The sequence below is a fragment of the Colletotrichum spaethianum genome (genome assembly GCF_022836535.1).
Source record: "Colletotrichum spaethianum MAFF 239500 DNA, contig01, whole genome shotgun sequence".
Lineage (NCBI taxonomy): Eukaryota > Fungi > Ascomycota > Sordariomycetes > Glomerellales > Glomerellaceae > Colletotrichum > Colletotrichum spaethianum.
This window is the reverse complement of record NW_026054771.1, coordinates 1,488,341-1,503,177: the sequence shown is the minus strand read 5'-3', so window position 1 is coordinate 1,503,177 and position 14,837 is coordinate 1,488,341. Positions and strand designations below refer to the sequence as shown.

The following is a 14,837-nucleotide window of genomic DNA, read 5'->3' as shown; positions in this document are numbered from 1 at the left end:
ACTAAGTCCCTTAGCTGATATAAGCAGCTCTATCACGTTATTGCCTTCACATCCCTGTGCCTGATTTCGCGCTAAAAGTAATAGTGCTCGGGTCTAAATGGATAGGCGTGACCCGCGCTGATATTAGATGCTATCTAACGACGGCCGGGCATCACGGCTGTTTAAATAAGCTCATATTTCCTCTGCACAAGATTCCAAAGAGTCAAGTCTCATTCCATCAACGAACGATCACATTCATCAACACACAAGCTGAAAGATTAAGATCGAAAAACACTTATGATTGTCTCGTGCTTTCGCACCAAATCCCCCAAACTCAATTACTATTAGCTATCGAATACCCAGACACGCAGACGCGCATCAACATGGGACTCTTCGGAAAAGAATCAACTCCCACCACGAAGACTGGCGAAGAGCAGCCGAAGAAGTCGCTCTACCAACGCTACCAAGACAAAAAGACCGGCCGTAACACAGTCATCTCGGACGAGGATCTCCTGAAGTACACCGGCAAGCGCAAAGACGAGATTAACGACTGGGCGAAAGACCGTCCCGGCGTTGCAGGGAACCGGGCTGCAGGAACTCTGGCGGCGGGCCCCGCCTCCGGCTTTGGTGGGCTAGCTACGGCGGATGGATACGGTGGATGGGGTATGGGTGCTGGGTCTGTCCCCAAACACCCGCCACGGCCGAGTCAGAAAGTACATGAAGATACCCAGTCTCCCAAATAGGAGGCGTAAAGAGAGGGCAGTGACGGCGACGAGAACTTAGAATATGTGAATACATGAAGCAACCTAGTTTGTGTGGACAGTTTTGTTCCAGGGGTAGGTTTGTGGCTGTCGGGCTGGAACGGCGCAAACATTCGTTCGTCCAGACGTGTTTTGGTCGGTCTCATGGCATACCTGTACCTATTCCACTTCTTGCGATGATGATACACCTATATTTTGCGGAGAAAATAACTTCATGTAATTGAGGAGTGATTGAAAAAATAAACTTACTATGTAGTTTGTGTTTTGAAATAAGAGACATGTTCAGCGACCCGCTTTTCAGCTAAGCACGACATGGACGCTGGGAGATGCAGAGGTCGTGAACTCATGTAACGGAGTGCCGGATCATGAGCATTGACTTAATTTCATCTCAATACCCATAAAACAATAGTGCAACCTATGTAATACTTTAAGAATTAATCTGGTATTCCATACGACAATGAACTTAGTCATGGCAATTGTGATCATTTTCATAACGTTGTTGCCAGTCGACAACTCACCTTTGGTGAGCTTGCCTTGCAGTTTAGGCTGCTGTGTCCATGCACCAGGCGCTATTTTGTGACATCGAATGTACATTGTTCTCAAAACAGGCAATACGTGCCTAATATAGCATAGCGGGATGCTCAGTAGGACATAAGCACTGTTCCGACAAACCCGAAGATCATCACATACGACTCACGAAGTAAGATAGCATTATCGGCGCGTGTGGTATGGATAAGACCGCAACGCTAGCGCAAATCCTTGGAGACAGATATCGTTGTTGTTGGCGGTCATTACTCAGCAGGCTGACTGTTGCTCGAGTTCTTCAATCTCAATAACTCAAATGTTTAAGAACCGGCTCGAATAACTATTTTCGATAAATTCATCATACCCCCGTTTAAGAATAGCATTGGCAAAGCTGAATCCAATATCAAACACACAGACGCCGGTTAAACCCACATCAACATGAGAGCACTTCTGCTGAATGCGGAGGACAAATCAGCCACTGTGCAAGAAACACACCGCCCTACTCCCTGTGACGGGGAGCTGCTCATTCGTGTGGAAGCTGTCGCGTTGAACCCAGTGGACTCGCTCTACGTCTTGAATCCTCTCGGCAAGACGGGACGAACTGTAGGCAGCGATTTTGCGGGTACCGTCATCGAGTCAAATTCAACCACGCACCAAGCAGGGCAGCGCGTCGCAGGCTTCCTCCAGGGCGCCTGTAGCATCAACGATCGCCCCGGTGCATTCGCCGACTACCTTGTGTGCCCCGCGGACCTCACATGGCGGGTCCCTGACTCCATGATACTGGAAGAAGCCGCGGCAATAAGCCTATGCGCCTTGACTGCCGCCCAGGGCCTCTTCTACCGGCTCGGTATAAGGCCGCCATTTAGCTGGACAGACCAAAGCCGCGCTTCGCTTAGCAACAAATCCCGTGATGACGGACTTATAACACCATTTTCAATCTTCATCTACGGTGCATCCACGTCTGTCGGGATGTATGCAGCGCAACTTGTGCGCCGAAGCGCCGAAGCGAGTGGAGTGGCGGTCAAGCTCATCGGGGCCGTGAGCAAGCCCAGGTTTCCGTTTCTCCAGGCCGAGCCCTACGTCTACGATGCCCTTGTCGACTATCGCGATCCAGATTGGCCGGCACAAGTACGGACATTTACTGGGGCGGCAGGTGGTGTCGATTTCGTATATGACTGCATATCAGAGGGAGCAACTGTCAGGTTGGCAAGCAGCACGCTCCGCGAGAGTGGGAAGATGGCCATCGTCCGCTCGAGGGAGGGCGGGGCGTTTCGTTCCGATGGCCTAAAGGTCGACCCCATGTACGGTGCGGTATGGGAAGCTTTTGGAGTCGAGATCCAATATCAGAACTTGATTGTGCCAGCATCACATGAGGCACGAGAATTCGCAGGCGCCTTTTAGACTTGGTTGTCGGGCGGTCCTAGACTAGTCTCGAATCCAGTCCGTCGTATGCCGGGCAGCTTAGAGCGGATTGTGCCTGATGGATTCGCCTTGCTCGGTTCAGGCTCCATGCAAGATCGCGAGCAGCACAGGGAGGAGCCCTACATGAAACCAGTCAGCGCAGAGAAGTTGGTTTATAATATTGCACCTTGATAATGGCCTCAATTCCAAGGTTCTCCGATTTGTCAACAGCTATACAAGCATGGGTGCAGTTACATGGCTTGCTAGGAAATCTTCAGGGGCTACATTTTGGCTTGTATTTGGATCTTGTCGGCCGATATGACTACACGCACCGTAATAAAGCACATAACTGAACGCAAACATATCGATATAATATCTCACGAGAACCTCACTTCCAGGAGGCTCTCAGCCGCATCATCTGCCTCACTCAGACGACGTACAACAGTATTTTTTATCACGTGCCCTACTCATGTGTTTCAGCTCATGGATTGGGTACACGTATAGGCTCTATACGGCTCTTCATCATTCCTTAAAAGCAAGCATCTTTCACCCCTCTTCTTGTGTGCTCTGCTGTGTGCTCTAGCTCGTGACAATATACAAAAGCCAAAAACACAACGGTTAGCTATGATCACACGATATTTTGTCATACCGGTCAGAGTAAAGGTTACTTCATAACAAAAGTCAAGATTGAAGGAGAGAGCGCGCTGGTTTGCCGTTGGAAATCGAGAGGCGTAAGTTTTGGATTCATGGCAGGCCGTGGTACATTAAATTTGCAAAAGAGACCATACAAATAATAACTCATCAACGCCACAAACACATAACGAAACTCATACACCACAACCATGCATTACAAAACCACAACGCCCGATCTAATCCTGCCATCCCGCCATGCAGCTGCCCATCTCCCAATCTCCGCTCGCACACTGTCTCCAACTGGAAGAGATCCTACACTCCTCGGCTTCAAGCGTGTTGTCCTCACCCATGCGGAAGAAGGTAACGTCGCAGCAGATAGACATGGCCATCAGGCCAACCTCGCAGACATGGGGCTTGTGCATCTTGAAGCTCAGGGGTGGGTCGGCGTGCTCTTTGAGCATCTCCTTGAGGGTGGGCTCGGAGCGCTCCGAGTAGACCTCGGTGTCGCCAAAGATGATGGGGTTGCACATGATGGCGCCCTTGCCGATGTACTTGAGGGCGCTCTTGGGCTTGTGACAGAGGGCACCCCAAAGGAGTGTCTCCATTTCGATGGCCTTCGCGTGGTTGCGCAGCTTAATGGTGTTGAGGGGTCCCTCCTCCTCCGAGTCCTCTTCCTCGTCGGTTGAGTAGTGGCGCATCTGCTTGCCGGCCTTCTCCTTCTTTTCCTTCTTTGTCTTCTTCTTCTTCTTCTTCTCTTCGGGGGCCGGGGGAGACTGCGACGATGAGGCTTTGCGTTCGCCGTTGGGCTTTTCGCGACGAGCTAGTTGCTTGTTGTCGACATCTTCTTCGCCGCCCTGGAACTGAGGCTTCTTCTTCTTCTGGCGTTCCTCGGCGCCGGGGCCATGAGGGGAGGGGTCGGTGGTGAGACCGAGGATGGAAGGCATTTTGGCTTGTTTTTGTTCTTTCTTATCTTCGCTATGCTGTGATCCGCTAACAGTATATACTAGCAAGACGCTCCGTAGTGGTTCGTTATCGTCGTTACGGTCGTCCAAAAATCGATCGGGGTTGCAAGTCAAGTTGGTGTATCGTTCTAGTGCGCCGGCAGAGAAGACGGGGCGAGAACACACTAAATGGGGGCTCAAGAAGGCGAGGAACAGGGACAATTATGTCGTATGATGTCTCCAGTCACGCGGCCCTTGCGCGCAAATTGACGTCCATGTCCCAGAGTTTCTGCTCACTGCCGACCGAATCTTGAATTCCTGCTTTGCCTGACCGAAGGTGACGTCAGTGTCGTGGCCGCACCGCACAGTCAAGAGCTCAAACAGGGTTTCATTGCACACAGCGCGGGGGAAGAGAGCTTCCACCTTACGGGCCACCACGGCTTGCTACGCTGGAAACCATTGGGGCTTTGGGGGCCACAGCGGCGGCCCCGCATCTGCAATCAAAATGACATCAGTCCTGCGGGATGCAACTGTGCGGCGATCTTTCCAGAGTCCAGAACGCTGAGTCAGCCATATTAAGCCAGGGGGTATCCCTGATTGGTGATGTGGAAGGACCAGCGAGAGCAGGGAAACGGACGTGATATTGGAGGCCAGTTGACCAGTCCTAGATGTCTGCAGAAGCGGACGAGTAGTCTTGTTCATTATCGCCGCATAGCCACTAATATATGTTGGTTGATATTGCATGAGAAGTTACTGTTTCGCCCTGAGCCCGCGAGACTAATCTTGCATTCAGCAGAGCGTGGATCAAACGGTTCAAAAGCGACTCGGGGCGTGACACCGCAGACTAGCAGGCTTCCCTGCATCAACGGCCGAGCCAGTTCATATGATTAAGATTCTAGACGCCTCTGACTATTCTACGAGTTTCGAATCGCGACGTCCCTCTCACACACTACAGCCAAAATGCATAGACTCCAACCCTCAATCCCGACTAGTGCTTCCCATGGTCTGTGCTCGCCGATCATCTCGAAGCCACTATTGTTCAAACGGTGGATGAACAAAAAACCACTACTGGACGTATTCTAGCAGCTACATGCATATACGCAGATGAAATTGGATGACTCCGTATATCTATAAACATTATTGGTAGCAGCAGGTCATTCCGCCACCTTGCGACGTTAACTAAGTTGCCATACGGCAGTGTAGGCCGTGGAACCAACCGCCTCCTTCACTATATCGCCAAACCCAACCATACAGACAGTAGCCCATGCCGCAACCCCAATCCGAGGTATAACGCCCCTGAAGAACCCAGAGATCCCAGAATTCGCATAGATGTGCCACGCCGTAGACGCCATCGTGAGCGCCTTCGGACGCGTAGGGTCAGCCTTGAGCGACTGCATCTCAACTCTAATGACCTAAGTTACACATTCATGAGCATCACGTTCTAGGTCACTAAAGCAGTGCCGGCGGCGGTTCCTACCTCGAACGGCTGGTTCCAACAGCTCAAAGCACCACCCACAATCGATGCGCAAACCTTCTCACTGGGCGACAACTTCTCTGCCGTCGATTTCCCCCCAAGCGACCGGATCTGTCCTTCGGCAACCCTCGAGATGCCGATTCTAGAGGACCATCCTGTGATCTGCCTGAGTGCCACGGCGTTGACGCCACGATTGACGCCTCGGATGCCCTCGGTTCGCAGGATCTGGAGGAAGATCTCCATGGTGCCGAGCATCTTGCCAGCCGATAACGGTGCCTTTTGGCGAGTTACTTCGACAGTTTTCATGCACGTCGTAACACCTAGCCCACCGAGTCAATGCCTTTCTCGAAATTGCAGGAAGGGCTAGGAGGAGACAGTGCCCTACCCATTGTTAGGTATGCCTGAGAAGCACCCCCTACGATCCCCCCGAGTACCCCAGAAATACCGTGTCCCAAGCCGTGGCTTCTGGCATAGTACTCGACCTCAGTAGATGCCAAAATCAAAATGGCCCCCTTTGTAGAGGCCTCTATCCATGCCTGTAATTGTCTCAGTAATTGCCCACCGAAGAAACGGCGTAGCTGCACGGCCGTTAATCCATACCCATGGGATGAGACCCTGGTAAAACCCCCGGAAACCAGCCCTTGCCCAAGTCTTCTTGAAGGCATCTTTCAGACTATCGCTTCTGTGCGCACTAGCCTGCAGAAGAATCTTGTTATTTCACCAAAGCTCGTCAAGATACTACCAGTTATCGTCGACTTGCGTGTGTTTTGATAACTTCCATTGGCTGCCCCAACGTCGTGACTGAGTGAGCCCCGGGTCAGCGCAGTAACCCATGAATACAAAAGACTAACGATCTCGTCTAGGGTCCTTCAATATCACTTACCTTGCATAACATTCATGCAAGCCCCTACAAGAAGATTCCTCCATGGGGCCTTGCGTTTCTCTACCGTCGTCAGCCCAGGGGCATGAATCGTTATCGTTGCCATATTCATCCGGGTTTTATTGACTATATGACAATTGGTTCCTTCAAAGAAACTAGACGGAAGAAACAAGGCCGTCCAATCGAGAATGTTTTCAATGCCAACATGATACTTGAGCGCTTATTCTCTTTTATGTGTGTCCCGGCACATTGCAGTGTACTCAACCGGCAAACGACGGTCTCGGATGGGGCCGATGGACCCAGTTTGGCATGTAGTCAACAGCTGTGTCACTTCGGACCTACCCGATATGAGCTTTAGCTCTCAAACTAGAACCATGACCGAAAACACACTACTGGTATTTCTGACATATGGAAATCATGACTCAATGATACAAGGCATGTTCTTACAGCTGCTTATGACAGTTTGTTCCTGTTGGCCTGAGGTAGTAGGCTGGGTGTTGAGACAAACTGGTTAATAACAACCTTAGCTCTGCCAACTACCGATCAGTCCAAATCATCTTAAGTATGGCTTCCAAGCTTTTAGCAAGACCTAAGCTTGCCTTGTTGTTTTCGTCTGTCCATCTATTTTATATGTGTGTCTCGATCGAAACAGAAAGCCCGGTGGCTAGCGTTTCTTGAAATCGTTCTTGGGTACCCGCGCAACCCAATACAAACCCGCCGCCGCAACGATGTTGAATATGCAAAACCCCCATACCAAACCGAAGTCGCGCCACCTGTTGTCGAAGCTCATGTTCATGTCCGATAAAAACGCATTTGTATCCGCCATACCACAGAATCGACACTCACTGGCGTTGTCATCGACCAGATACCCGCCTTCATTCTGGATGTACCCAGCCAAGTACTCGCCACAAGTAATCCCACTTGGAGCATCAAATGTGAGCAGCTCGGTTGGACTGCACGTTACGGGTGCGTTGGCTAGGCCGATACTGAGGAACCCTTCCACGATGTATGTAAAGGGGTTGACGCGGTACATGAAAACCCAGAACCCAGGGAGCTCATCCGGGCCAGCCAGCACACTGTTGCATTGTCAGTTGAACTGTTGATCCTGCTAAGGAAGTGATGGTATGAACATACCCACAGAAAGCAAACATCAAGATGAAGAGTAAGTTCATAATGCCGCCCGCGACCTCAGCGCTGCCTAGTCCAGCAATCATGAGATGCGCAAACGTACTCGAGAACAGAAAAAACACCCAACAAATCAAAAACAAGCTAACGGCACGAGAATGAACAGCGTCCGTCCACTCCGCGTTCCGGTCAAGTCTCATAGGATAGAACCAGAATAAGAAGGAAAAGACAGCCATGACCTAGTCACCAGATGTTAGGCTCTCATTTTGGAGCAGATAAAAGACGTGAATGAAGGCTTACAGAGTTCCAAAACATTTCGACAATAACATTGGCGGCCATGAAGGCCTTCCAAGAGTACGATTTGGCGGGACGCTCGCGAGCTTCGTACATGGTACGCTGGGATACGAAAACAGGCATGATCTGCTGGACGATCTGGCTGAAAATGAAAAGAAAGATGTAAACTCCGAACATCTGGTTCTGTAAGCCGCGCTCTGTGTTGTTCCCTCCCATGAGCGTCAGTCCGATGAAAAGTGCCTGTTGTTTCAGACCATTAGAATCTGTAGAAGTTCTGGGAAGACGCTCCGCTCACCGAGCCGAAAGTGAGAACGGATTTCGAAAAAATGTACGATGGGCTACGCCAGTATTGTTGGAACACCCGTTTCGTCACTTGGTGGATTTGGACTCGGAAATCCGCAGCAAACTCCGCATATGCAGAAGGGTCATTGTCTTCTGTTGCTGTCCTGATGTCTTTCTCATTCGCGTGCTCGGACAGCCTTCCAAGTTCGCACTGAACAGTCTGGTACTCCCCACTTTCCCGCCATACAGTCGGCCAGTCGATGTCAGTGTGAGCTTTCGGGGCTGCTCCGATGACCTCGAGCATGTACTCGGCGGGGTTCGCTCCGGGGTGATATTTTGGAGCACCATGTCGACTGAGGTAATCGAGAAGAACATGTGAGTTCTTGCCAATGTCACCAAAATAAACGGTCCGGCCACCTTTAGCAAGCAGCAGCAGCCGATCAAATCTCTGGAAAAGCGATGCAGATGGCTGGTGGATAGTGCAAAGAATTGCCTGGCCGCTCTTCGTCAGCTTTTCCATCAAATCGCAAATGGACCACGATGTCTGGCTGTCGAGGCCGGACGTCGGTTCATCCAAGAAGAGAAGCAATTGCGGCCGAGCCACCAGCTCGACACCAATTGTCAGACGTTTGCGCTGTTCGACATTGAGACCCTCGCCCAACTCCCCTATCACAGCTTCAGCATACTCCTCCATGCCGAGAAGGTCGATGACAGTATCAACGTACGCCAGCTTGTCCTCTCGGCTGTATCGCTGAGGCTGACGTAAAAGTGCGCTGAAGCTCAAGGCTTCTCTGACGGTCGCCGTGTGGAGGTGGAGGTCTTGTTGCGTCACGTATCCGGTCTTGCGTTGGAAAGAAGAATCTCGAAGGTGACCATCAACGAGCATTTCTCCACTGACAACGCCCATCGTTACGCGGCTTGCCAAAACATCGAGAAGACTCGTTTTACCAGCTCCAGAAACGCCCTGAAGGTAACTTTGTCAGAAGGTAATCAACAACGATCGACGATGAGGCGCGGACTTACCATAAGCGCAGTCAGGGTTCCAGGCTTCACCCATCCATCAACGTGATCGAGAATCCTGCGAGTCTCTCCTTTGACCTGCACATCGTAGCAGACATCCTTCCAATGGAACACCGAAGTTTGTTTCGCAAGGTCGGTGCTGTCACTGTCGTCGGCCTTCTGAACAGCCGGACGAGGTTGACTTCCCTTGAGTGCTTCACCATCGTCGGACCCCCTCTTCACCTTATTCAACGCTCGACGCTTGAAAACAAGAACCTCGCCCTTGGACCTTTCTGAAGACACCAGCTCAACGGCAACGAGATACGACAGCATAAAAAAGACGGTAATGGCAACTAATATGCCAAAGTTGCGCCAGCGATGGCCATTGGCAAAGTCGTAAACCACCCCAAGATGGTCTTCGCCGCTGATATAGTTGGCACCTGGGATTGCCCCACCTATGTCACAAACCCGCTCGTTGGTTCCAACAGACGATGTGTCGTACCCGGAGCCACCGGGGACGAATACGGAGCAGCTGAAGTTGCGGCCAACAAATTCGTTCAGCGCAAGACTCTCTTGTGCGTAGAACACAGGGTTGACCCAGCGAATCCAGCCTATCCAGTCTCTTAGATATGATTGCGGAATAGCAAATCCACTAAACAGCATCAAAGCTAGAAGAATGACAGCGGAAGGCGCCAGCGCTTGCGATGTCGTCTTGGTGACAGAGCCGAGGAATCGGAATATCATTGACATGGAGACTGTGATGCTGAAGGAGATGAGAAGGAAAAAGAAGAATGGCCCAGCAGAGTCGCGACGCAAGTTGGTCATGAAGTAAATCGGGATGTTGATGAAAAGAGAATTAAGGAGTTTGTAAGGAAGATCAACAAGCATCGCGGCGACAGCTTCGGCACTTGGATGGTAGAGGGCATATCGAGCATGCTTCTCAACGATCTTTCGCTTTCCGTAGAGAGTGAGAATTTCCAGAATGCTTCCCATGGCGTTGATCAGTATAGTGTAAAAAATAAGCAGAAGTCGTTGGTATAGACTAGAGGAGGTGGGGGGCAGGTTATAGAAAATACTTGAGATGATGAGAGATTCGAAGAAGTTTGTTGTCAACATGGTGACAGTCATCCAGGGCTCGCTTATCAAGAGCTTGACGCTACGCCATAGGTTCAGACTGATTTGCTGCAGAAAAGACATGGTGTAGGGTGAAGAAGATCTCTGTCGTTTCGATTGATGCGCTCTTCGAGTGGCAGAAAATTGCATATGGGTCTCACCGCCAAGGGGGAACTGGCGCTCAAAACTATCAATATCGGCCAGCAGGCGCCGCCGGTGCTGGCTGTCTTTCCAGGCCTGGGCAAATTCGTCGGGGCTCCGCGGTGGCGTTTGACCCTTCCATTCGGGTTGCACAACCCTTTCGGAAGAGCTCGTCATTGAAGTTAAGAAGTCGGCGGTAGTCTTCTGTTCGGGACACTGGAAGCCAAGACTCTCGAAATACACCTTGGCATCGGTGGACTTCCCGAAGAAGATTTGACGTCCCTCATAGAGTACAATGACTTTGTCGAAGAGCTGTTCACAACGTTGGGGGTTAATGATCCATCTTGGGCCTCAACTGGTGGGAAGAAGTATAACAAAGGGTCTGGTCATTGAGAACTCACATCATATGCTTCCTGTGGTGCCTGGTAAATGGCCACGGTCGAGCTACATCCAAAAACATCTGCTTGCATGCGAAGAGTGCGGCAAAACTCGATAGCATTGGCTGAATCAAGGCCTCGAGTACTGTTGTCCCAGCACTGAAGAGGAGCATAGCTCAGTACTGCCTCGGCAATACTGACTCGCTTCCTCTCTCCTCCACTTACGCCGCGCACAAAATCATCTCCAACTCGGGTGTCCTTTGTGTGAGAGATCCCGAGAAGTGCCATGACAACGTCACGAAGATGCTCAGCATACTGGTGTTTCGAGATACCATCCGGAAGATCCATGTTTTGGGGGCAGCGAGCCCGGGCAGCAAAGTAAAGAGTCTCACCAACGGTCAGGAAGGGGAAGTGGTGGTCGAACTCTGCCGTGTAAATGGCCTCGCCCTTGAAATGGGTCTGCATTTCCTCAGGTGATATTCCTTGGTAGTTGAGTGTTGCACCGTCAGCTATGTAAAAGCCGTGGGTTTCGCCAGCAATGGTTTTGAGTAGAGTCGTGCAGCCAGATCCCGGAGGTCCTAGTACAGCGAGCATTTCTCCGCTTTGGATGACGCCCTCCAAGTCATGCAAGATATCAATTCGTTGCTTTTTCCTTGATGGTATGATCCACGATGCGAGCGCTGCAGCTTCCAGAAAGAAATTTCCAACGGTTTTCTGGTAATCCATTGTAGTTCCCAGGCCATAGACCTGCAAATCCTTGAAAGCCAGGCCAATCGTGTTTGGTACATTTCCAAGAAGGGCTTTGGTCTGGAGCCTGTAGAATGCCGCAGCCCACTTTCGAGCGTCGAAGTCCGGGTTCTTGGGATCGATTGTGGGGTCGGAGGGTTCAGGAAACAACGAGGAGCCATGGCCATGGGAGACAGAAGTCAGACGTCTGGCTAAATCATGGATCTTTTCTTCGGCGTTTTCCTGAGCATCTGACGGGATATTTTGAGTCGTGTCGAAATCGCGATTGGCGACATGAGGCTGGGATGCGGTCGCATCCGTACCCAAGAAACCGGGAGCGGGCATAGTTACTGGATAGAATGTATGAGCTTATGCTTAGCTCAAGGTATCTTCCAACAATGAGGATGCCAGCGAACAATACAGCATGCGGCGGAAACCAAACAGTCGAGGTCGTCCTCGAGCCAAAGGAGACAATCGTTAGAAAAGTGGGAAACGACACAGGAATATCTGGGGGGGAGAAGTGGTCCGAAAAGTCGAGTCGTTTGCAGCGTTGCTGAGTAGAGACCGAACCGTACAAAGGTCATAGTGATGGCTGAGATACTTATGTCGGCGTCCATCATGACGAAGAGAGCTTGAATGCAAAGGATTACATGGATTTGTTCGACCATTGTGTTGCAGTGGAGTATTTTGATGTCGTCTTCTCGGAAAGTGCGAAATACGCTTCTTAGATCGCAAAAGCCGAGTTACCGGCATAGCGCGTTATTGGTTGAGGAAAGGAGCAAAGCCCGAGCCGCAATTTCGGAGAGTGCGAAGGGCCGGATCAGTGGGGTGCATTGGTGTCGAAGCGGGGCCGGCTGCGATTGTCAATCAATTAAAACTCAGCAGCGAGCGCATCACGCCAAGAATGCGGATCTTATTGCTCATAATCCTATACAAATTGGGAAAGGGTTGATGAGCTAAGCTCGCGGCACCATGGTTTGCCTGTCACTTATTCCCCAAAACCAGACTCTCTCCCATTCGTCAGTCCCACATTGTACACGACTCTAAAGCCCGATCTTTGGGGACGCTGCAGACGAGAACTTCATACGACTTTACCATACCAGGCCTGTTCATCATCCAATCCCCATATTTTTAACAACTCCTCAGCGCCAGCCCCGTCGTGCTTCTTTACCCCGTTAGAGATTTTCCCGTATCACGCTGGGCTCTCTACATTCCTTCGAGTTTATTACGTGCACCCTTTTACACCAATACTGTTGTCATCCTATCCACTTGAGCTCCGGGCCCTGGCTTCGTATGGATCAGCAACGGGTTGTGGTAGTCAACGGTCTCTCGGTAAGCCCGCACTCCCTACGCACCTTGTCCCAAAGTCTCTAGGCTTGAGACCCTTGAGAGCTGTACGGCTCCCAAGCAGCAGCAACACAGTCTTTGAAAAGTTACTGAAGTTGAATCCGCCTTCATAGTGCACAAGTTGTCGTGGCAAAAAGGTACGTCTTCGTCTGACTTCATACACTTTCTCGCCCTTCAACTCATTTTATCCAGCTTAGATGTAGCCGTGAAACACCTGTATGCGAGCGGTGCAGCATGCAGGGTCTTTCCTGCCAGTACCCTCAACGGAGGCCTCGAACAAGTAAAAAGAGGGATGCAGGTCATCAAAGGTAGATCTTTCGGAATCGTGATGGCTCATGTCGTGGTAAAGCCGGCACTGACCTTCGAAACCGCAAAATAGCACCGACAACAGCACTTTGTCGTTCATTCTCGATCGGCTACAACGCATCGAGAAGAGTCAATCGTCAGGCTCCAGAACCTCTTCAGCGTCTGCCGACTCGGTTTCACAACGGCCAGGCAATGCTGACAGAGACATTGCGGGATCGAGGTCATTGTCGATCAATGATGGCGTTAGATACTCAGTCACAACATCAAGTCCTTCATCATCCACGGGACTCAATGTGGCCTCACCTACCATAGAAAGAGTTCTCTTGGTATCAAGGCCAACGAGCGTGGAAGCTACTTCCCATCACCCCGTCTCGCTTGACGTAGCTTCAACTTTGAGCGACACCTTTGACTGTGTCAGAGACCAGAGGCTCAGACGGTCTGTGGGAGTGAACGCAATTGCCACCGAAGGCATAGACATTTCTCCCGAAAAAGCAAGAGCATGGATTTACAGTAAGAGAGCTCGAACAATTGACATTACCGAATCCAGACAAGACGGGCTCATCTAGACTGACGATAACATCAGATTATTTCACCTACACTCCAACAGAAACCTTCCTCAGTCTCGTGGACAGGAAGACCATCGAGCTCATACCAGATATGCTACTGATGCGTCACGTTACGCTTGATCCATGCATCCTTATTATCTACTACGTCATTCTATGGAGAGGATGTTATATTCTCAATACGAGGTCGTTCCACAGCCCAGACAGAAAATATTCCAGGCAACTGTACATGTGCTGTCTACGAACCATACCAAGCTGGCAGAAGGAGGCAACTGGTTCCATCACAGATTTTATAGCCGCTATATTCATGGTACGTCAGGAAATTCCAATCTCCCAAGTCCGACCCTGTGGAATACTGAAGAATATCAGACAGGTGTAGCAACTGAGTGTTTTGACTTTGAAATGAGTCTGGAAATGCATCACTTGGCTTGCGGATACGCCAAAGGGCTTCACTTGCACGGTCTCGACGGGAACGACTACTTCGCCGCTACAGGTTCAACACGCACTGATGATGATCGTAAGGGCATGTGGGAACTGATTCAACAGGATCTGTTCTACCACCTGATCTATAACAAACCGGCGACCCTTTATTCGAGCCTTGACAAGTGGCAAGTCAATCTGCCATGGTTGTCGTTCGACTCACCCCCAGACAATGGTGAGAAAGTAACGACAATCTCATTTCTTGTCCGCAGTCGGCTTGCTTTCATTTTGATCCATTTCTTTCACACTCTGGAGAAGCTTGAAAATGAATCTGAGGCAGTTGAAGCAATCGAACCCCTTTGCCATGAAGTCGAACAATTGTTCGATGAATGGGAAATCGTCGGTAGAATGACCCTGATCAAATAATTAGTTCGCTGACACTTTGGCAGGACAACTGGATGCAGCGTTCTATCCATGACCAGATAGATCTATGGATTCTAGCTGAGCTTGTCCTCACTGGCTATACCTCCATCATCTTTATGTTGCGCAA

At 50.5% G+C, this 14,837-nt stretch overlaps 3 protein-coding genes across 3 annotated transcripts; 2 read left to right on the top strand and 1 right to left on the bottom strand.

Moving 5' to 3' along the window:
* Window positions 1-362: 362 nt before the first annotated feature.
* ColSpa_00392 (uncharacterized protein) lies at window positions 363-722 on the top strand (the record flags this gene model as incomplete). Its single annotated transcript, XM_049266604.1, has 1 exon — window positions 363-722. The coding sequence occupies one exon, from the start codon at window positions 363-365 to the stop codon at window positions 720-722; it is 360 nt and encodes a 119-aa protein (XP_049122561.1).
* A 981-nt stretch (window positions 723-1,703) lies between these two features.
* On the top strand, window positions 1,704-2,666 carry ColSpa_00391 (trans-enoyl reductase FFUJ_12240; the record flags this gene model as incomplete). Its single annotated transcript, XM_049266603.1, has 1 exon — window positions 1,704-2,666. The coding sequence occupies one exon, from the start codon at window positions 1,704-1,706 to the stop codon at window positions 2,664-2,666; it is 963 nt and encodes a 320-aa protein (XP_049122560.1).
* An 869-nt stretch (window positions 2,667-3,535) lies between these two features.
* On the bottom strand, window positions 3,536-4,243 carry ColSpa_00390 (uncharacterized protein; the record flags this gene model as incomplete). The annotated part of the gene is made up of 1 exon (XM_049266602.1): window positions 3,536-4,243. The coding sequence occupies one exon, from the start codon at window positions 4,241-4,243 to the stop codon at window positions 3,536-3,538; it is 708 nt and encodes a 235-aa protein (XP_049122559.1).
* Window positions 4,244-14,837: the final 10,594 nt, after the last annotated feature.